Genomic DNA, 7,250 nt, shown 5'->3' with positions numbered 1-7,250 from the left:
ATGGCCCTATCACCCCCTAATGCCAAACCCTTGGAGAAAATCTTCCTCTTCGGCGACCAAGCTTACAGCACCCCCAAACGCGATCTCAAGCGCTTGCTAGACGATGAGGCCTTCCAACAGACCTTCCCTGATCCCTCATCGCCCTTCTCCCTCTTCATTCATCGCTGCGGGAGTGAAATCCAGCGCGATCTGGCCCAGTTCGTCAACCCCATGAAGGTCAAACACCTCTGCCCTTCCGGCACCCTAGCCGACATGCTCCTGCAGTGGCATTACCGTAACATTGGCTACTCCCACCCGCACTACTCCGACCGCGACGATGCCCACCGCTGCTTAGCGCTGGATATGGCGTTGCTTGTCGCATATCAGGTGCTGCTATTCATTCGACATGTCGAATCTTCCCCATCAGCGGAGCACTACGGGAACGCTACTGTCATAGGCACTTGCACCGGGGCACTGGCTGCTGCGGCGGTGGGGTGCAGTGCCGGCTTAGCGGAGCTGGTCCCGCTGGGTATAGAGGCTGTCCGGGTTGCCTTCCGGGTGGGTCTGGTCGTGGATCGGAAGGCACGGGATACCGCACCAGTGACAGGCACGAAGCAGCCTTGGAGCATGGCGGTGTCGGCCGCGGACGAGCGCACGTTTCAGGGGCTGCGAGTCTTCCTGCAGCGGCTCGCGGGCAAAGTTGGGAACACTGCCAGCAGCTGGTTGCAAAAGGTTGACAATAGGAAACGCGAGGCAAGAAAAGGGTCATACTGGGTGAGCGCATGGGGGCCGAGCTCGGTAACGGTGTCGGGGCCGCCGGAGGTGCTAGCGGAGCTGGCGGACTCGGACGGGCTAGCGGTTCCCGGCGTGAGGATATTGCCGATACCGATATTCGGGCCGTTTCATAGCTCATTGCTCCACACGAAGAAGGATGTTGCTAGGTTGCTGGCGTTCCTGGACCCAGCAGTGGCGACGACGCCCGCATGTCTGACGGTGATCTCGGCCTCAACAGGCGAGGCCCCAGAAGAGGCCGTTGACTTCGTCACACTTATGCGCACCGCTGTCGATGACATGCTTCTACGTCCGCTTCGCTGGGACCTCGTGCTACAGCGGTTTTGCGAGCACGCCGAGACGAGTGAGAGTGGGACTGGGTTGCCGGAGGTTATCTCAATCGCGTCGTCCGCGGGACAGTCTCTCAACACAGCCTTGAGCCAGGCGCAGAAGGGAACACGAAAACCGCGCAAGGTAAAAGATCACGGCCTGGAGAGTACGACAATTCACCGTGTCATAACAGAGGCAGACTTGATGGTGGGAGACGGGCTATATCTGGTAACGGAGGCAGATCTGGCGAGACCGGATCTGAGGGAGGCAGTTCAGGGGCATTTGGTAGAGGGAAAGCGGCTATGTACGCCGGTGAGTTTTCATTAATGGTTCTGAGTTGATCGCAAACGGCGCTGACGTAGACAAATGGTAGTCCGTCTTCGCGGATATTGCCATGACGCTTGGAAATTACCTTGTTGAGATACTGAAGAACCACGAAAGGAAACATGCGCTCGGAGTTCATAAGCAGCTCGCCCAAACGCATAAATATCTCGTCACTATTGCTGACTTGAGTGTCAGCAAGGCGTTAGTTGCTGGCAACAACGGTCCGGGGTCGCAGCTGCTACAATGCCATGCACACGCTGACTGGACTGTTCGTACTGCTCGGTGCAAATTCGCCGTTGTGAGCGTGAGTGTTCCTGCCTAAGCTCCTCACAGAGTCATGAAACATAGTCTGACGAAATTGATGACAGCGCTCTGGCAAGCCCCAACAGCACGCCGAATGCACCATTCGTATCACCGACGACTCCATTCTATCCCTTTTCCAACAATACTCTTCCGGCGAATCTCATCGTATCAATGTGTCCTCTCTGCGTTCCCGGCCCGGCACCACTCATATCTCCGGCAGCATGGCGTATAGGGTGGTCTCCTCTCTAGCCGAGTTTCACCGCAATCACCGACTCGTTCAATCCCTGGTGCTCGACCAGCACACACATGAGATCGCTGCCCTCGTCCGTTTCCCCGGCGATCTTTCTGGTCATGGCGACTACACTGCGCACCCAGCGATTATCGATGCCTTTACGCAGCCAGCTGGGTTCTGTCTCAACCTTGACGACGCAACCGATCTAGAGCACACCGTTTACATCAACCACGGTTGGGAGGATATGCTCCTGTTCGAGACAATCGACATGGGGCTTGAATATACGGTGTATGTGCGCATGCAACAAGTTGGCCGGACACGGAAGTGGACGGGTGACATCATCGTCCTTCGCGAGAACAACATCGTGGCGGCTTTCCTACAGTATTCCGTGAACGCTTTCCCCCGGCGTGTGTTCAGCAATATGTTGAGCCAAGAGACCAAAATAGCTGAGAAAATGGCCACAACGTCCTCAAGGGTGCTGCAAACAGCCGTGCCGTGTAGTCCGCCCCAGACGCCGAAGCCGCAGAAGACGCTCAGAATACAGACAAAGCCCGCTGATGGGGCGGGCCAGGGGATCTTCCCTACAAGCCCGGTGTCACCAGATGATATGAGCAGGAAAGGGCCGTCTGTATCTCCACAACAGAACCAACAGTGGTTGTACGGGGGTGACTCGCCGGCGATGGCGACTTCTTGTAGTGCGACACCACGTAGCTTCGACACGTCCCTTACCATCCCCGACGTTCAGAAACAGGACAAATCATCCACCATCGCTATTCCTCCGTGCAAGTCTATTATCCTCCAAGGCTTCCCAAAGACCGCCCACACATTTCTCTTCCTTTTTCCTGACGGCTCCGGCAGCGCTACATCGTACGCTTCTCTTCCGCCCGTTGGTGTTGGCGTCTGCGTCGTCGGCCTAATGTGCCCGTTCCTACGTGGCGACACGGCCACGATGGCGTGCGCGCCGCTCGACCGGCTCTTAGGCGAGGGCTACCTACCTGAGATATTGAGGCGGCAGCCGCCGTCACCTCAGAAAGGATATGTGCTCGGAGGCTGGTCTGCAGGCGGGTCGCTCGCGTTTCGGGCCGCACAAATGTTAGGCGAGAGAGGTTGCAGGGTCGCGAAGCTGGTGCTGATCGACGCGCCGCCGCCTCACAACGGGATGGATAGGCTGCCGAGGCATTTTTATGAGTATTGTGAGCGATTGGGTGTTTTTGGCGGCTGGGGTGAGGGTAAAGGCAACAGTGACTTGCCAGCGTGGTTGATACCACACTTCGAAGGGACAATCGGAGTGCTGGAGAGATACTGCGCTACGCCATTGGTAGTACCACTGGGACAAGAACTGAGAGTAGACGTGATCTGGGCAGGGGAGAGCCTTGTTGACCGGCCGGGGGCGCCGCCGCTATCTCCACATACGGATGATACAGAGGGAATGAAGTTCTTGACAGTGCAGAGGAAGGATTTTGGGCCGAACGAGTGGGTGAAGCTGTTGCCAGGGGCAGATATCATATGTCACAGAGTTGAGGGAGCGCATCACTTTTCGTTGATGGTAAGTGTGCGTCTGGGCTCATCTCAGACTTTCCTTTTCAATTTTGAATCTTCGATCATTTGCTGATGGAATTCACTCAGAGAGAGCCGTTTGTGTCGCGACTAGCACAGTTCGTGAGCGAAGGCCTTCAAGCTGTGCAAGGGACAGGTGCGCCCCGCAAATGGACGCAGCATGGCCAGTGATACGTTTGTTTTGGCTTGATCGACTCAATGCGAGTTGTTCGGGCCCAGAGATCAGTTTCCTGGCCTGCAAGACGACCGGAACTTTATTCAGAGTGATGGCTACAATTTCTTCATATATATTAAATGTAAGCAGGATAAGTAACCTTCACGTCCTTCCCTGTGTGTGCTTCTGCTGTCAACAAGGTCATCTGTCTGTAGATGATGACTTGTCCGTCGATTTCTTTATCACCATCGCTTTCGTTTTAGTATGCATGAGGTGCACGTTCGGAAAATAACTTCCAGTCTTCTGATGATGTGAAGAGTCCTGATCGACCCAAGTTGCGGAATTTCAAACCATTAATTACCACTTGCGTGTGATGGTGTGGTGCGTTTTCTTTCCTACCCAAAGGGCTTTGCACTATTGTCAGTGCGAGGCTGGAAATATGTCATTTACGTCACCACACCGTTCCGGAACAAACTTTGCTTGTACGTTCGGCGAAACCATCATTCTGAGTGAGGTATTATGAAAGAATCCCGTTATTGTCAGCAGATCCAAACAATGCTGTGTGAGCTTCAGAGGGATGACGTGAAATGAGTGCGCCTATAGTGCCTTCGAACTAAATTCCCTTACTGTGGAATAGTACCAGTAAACATGCTCGTATGACGCCTTTCTTTTGGTAAACTGGTAACTCACTGTGAAGGCAGTTTGGCGAAATTGTAGGACGTGTCAAGCTAACGACAGGACACTCTCACAACTCTGATTTCTGTACGCCAACCTGGGTCACGCAAGGAGATCTAGTTTGCGGAGTGAAATTCACACGTTGCTGATCAGCCCCTTGAGCTCAGATACTCATAGAATGTATACGCCTAGGTGAAACCTGGTCGAATAGACTAATTTCGCCCGGACACAGCTCAGCCCCTGATCCGGCTGTGCTGTTAGGGTTACATGTTGACTTCACAGTAGCCCTGCACGGAGTCTTCCGTGGTAATGTCATCAGATAACTTTGACATAATTCATCTGAACTGCGGGAGGCGATTCCTTGACACAAGCTTTGGGTGGCACGGCTTTGACAGCCTCGCAATTGTCCGAGCGCGTCGGAATGTCTCATCCCAAGTCATCGACGTGTATCCCGCAAAGGGCTCATGGGTATTTTCCGAACTTTTCGTTAGCCACTTGCATAGATGGCGAGTTTCAGTGCGCCGATTTAATTAGTGTCTCATCTGAATGTCAAGTGTCCGCAAGCCCACCAATCTCGGCACCCGGGGCGGCTTATTAGCCCCATCAATGGATACAAACTACCCAGCTTTCTTAAGTTCACTTACAGCTGCCGTGGGATACAATTGTATTGGTTCGCTGATTATGGTGTTAACCATGGTGCAAAAGCATGCGTGCGAGGGTTGCACTAATAACTCTAAAACAACATAAACCAACCCCCGGCCAACACTAATCATGGGCCATGTTTCCGGAGACTGCAAGTACATGTGACGCGAACCAGACCTAAGGTAACTCTCAACCTGAATTGAGAGGTGGTGACTTGCGGAGATTGGCGACAGACATTCCGCATCAGGTTGCTTTTTGCCAAAGTTGCAGTCGTGTTAGCGAGCTACCTCGCTTTCGCGTCGCTGAAAATTTCACTGTAGACTACAAAGCTGAAGTACTTCCTCTTACGGAGATTAATGCGTGCGAGACGGACCGCTTGAGGAGAAATCCTAACCAAGGGTTTGTTCCAATACTTCCAGATTACCTTGTTTGCTTCCTAAATAAGTAGCACAGGCGGTGTGCAATTTACATAATTACCGTCGCTTGACTTGTTCACCAGCTGCAACATCATTTGCTGTCACCATTCAAACATCTTTCTTCACGACGTATCATACCTCATAAACCATGGCTCAGATAATCCGTCAATCGGCTGTCACGTCATTGATCCAGCCGTTGAGCTCGGGAGCCTCACAGAAGAGTCAACAAACCCGCCCGTCGATACTTGCTCAACTTCATGGCCAGCGAATACGTATACCAGACCTTGGAAAGATGATGGAGCATTGGACCAAAGAAATGAATCCACACGCCAACACGGTGGAGAGCAAAGTTACGAGTATCATAGAGAAGTAAGAAGATCCACGAAGAGCATCTCAAAGCCTGATTAACTCAACTACCAGTCACGCCATAAACGAATCCGTCCGAGCTCGCCTTACCAAAGCCAAATTGGCCGACCAGCTAGCGGGCTGGTATCCCTTCGCAACTTGTGATACTATGACAGCCCTTACATCCTTTCAGGTCTGGATGTTCATCATCGACGACCTCCTCGATCAATACTCCTTACCTCAAAGATTTGACTATGCGGCTTTGCAGATTCTACTTGCCGACTGTCGCAAATTCATTAAACAGAGTCTGGGACTCTCTCAGAAGGGTGATAATAATGGATACGAGTATCGCGATCACGATGCTGTCACGTCTTTCAAGGAGTATGCGGGCGCCGTCATGAAGACATTTGGCGACAACCATGCCTACCGCTCGCGAATCGCGCGAGAGGCTATCGCTACTCTTGACGGTTACCATCATGAGGCTATGAATCGACATCAAGGTCGGGTACCATCCCTCGAGGAGTATCTAGGTTATCGGGCGGCATCATCTTGCATAATGCAGGTGGTTGTCAATTTCGAATTCGCCAACAACGTCCACATGGCAGAAGAGGTTATGAAAACGCCAGAAATGTGTCGACTGTATGAGTCTGCTGTGGCTATCTGCTTCATCTTAAACGATATTGTCAGCCTCCGAAAAGAGGTGAAAGAAGGATTTGTCGAGAACCTTGTGGTTCTTCTAGCTGATGGTGACGTGCAAAGAGGGGTTGATGGTGCCGCGGCTCGCATGCAGCTGGAGGTGTACGCCCTTGATGATGCTGCCGAAAAGGCTACTCGACGGTTCAAAGGCACACCTCATGAGAAAGACATCGAAGTCCTCGTCAACAACTGCAAAAACATGTGCAGAACTAGTTGGCTCTGGAGGTGTGTTATTCGTTATCTGATCTGAATACTGCTGACAATCTGCGACAGTGTGCGGACTCCGAGGTACTGCCTTGCTGATATCACCCCGGATGCTGAAGGAGGTTGGGTCTTTGTAGTTGACGCAGTGGCGTGAATACATGTTTCTACACAGTTGAACAGGACAATTATTTAAAGTACATGCGATTGCTCTGTACTTAGTTTTATGGTATTGGCAAATGTGTTATCAACAGCTGTAGCTCTATTCAGAAAAGTGATGTCAGACACGCTCGCCAGAGAATCTCATAATACTAAAAGACAGATGCATATACCTTGGTTCATAAAAAACGCGGGTCATGTTGTAACAAATGGGGACTCTCACGTGAAAGTGCGCGACAGGTTAAAGCAGTCCGAAGTACATCATTCAGTATATTTAAGAAGAAGGTGACGAATACTTAACCAAGCTTCACACGAGCTGCTCAAGGTTGCTTTAGTAATTTTCCCAAGCTAAGAGCATTTATCTATCTCTATACATTTCCAGTCACTAGGATCAAAGATGATGCACGAAAGTCGACTCTGTGCATTTACCTGTCGGTCCGTCGGACGATGGTCTCGAAGCCCCTGG

The 7,250-nt window shown here is 51.9% G+C and overlaps 2 protein-coding genes across 2 annotated transcripts; both read left to right on the top strand.

Moving 5' to 3' along the window:
- FSR1 (Non-reducing polyketide synthase fsr1) lies at positions 1 to 2,946 on the top strand (the record flags this gene model as incomplete). Its single annotated transcript, XM_037315263.1, has 4 exons — positions 1 to 1,392; positions 1,454 to 1,708; positions 1,773 to 2,893; positions 2,940 to 2,946. 4 exons carry the CDS (start codon positions 1 to 3, stop codon positions 2,944 to 2,946), a joined length of 2,775 nt encoding a protein of 924 aa, XP_037185888.1.
- Positions 2,947 to 5,699: 2,753 nt separating this feature from the next.
- On the top strand, positions 5,700 to 6,782 carry CGCA056_v000001 (Pristinol synthase; the record flags this gene model as incomplete). Its single annotated transcript, XM_037315262.1, has 3 exons — positions 5,700 to 5,752; positions 5,804 to 6,649; positions 6,698 to 6,782. 3 exons carry the CDS (start codon positions 5,700 to 5,702, stop codon positions 6,780 to 6,782), a joined length of 984 nt encoding a protein of 327 aa, XP_037185889.1.
- Between the last annotated feature and the right edge of the window lie 468 nt (positions 6,783 to 7,250).

The sequence above is a fragment of the Colletotrichum aenigma genome, assembly GCF_013390185.1.
Source record: "Colletotrichum aenigma strain Cg56 chromosome Unknown KSG_Cg56_contig01, whole genome shotgun sequence".
Taxonomy (NCBI): Eukaryota; Fungi; Ascomycota; class Sordariomycetes; order Glomerellales; family Glomerellaceae; genus Colletotrichum; species Colletotrichum aenigma.
The sequence above is the reverse complement of the archived record's forward strand: the minus strand, read 5'-3'. Positions and strand labels throughout refer to the sequence as shown.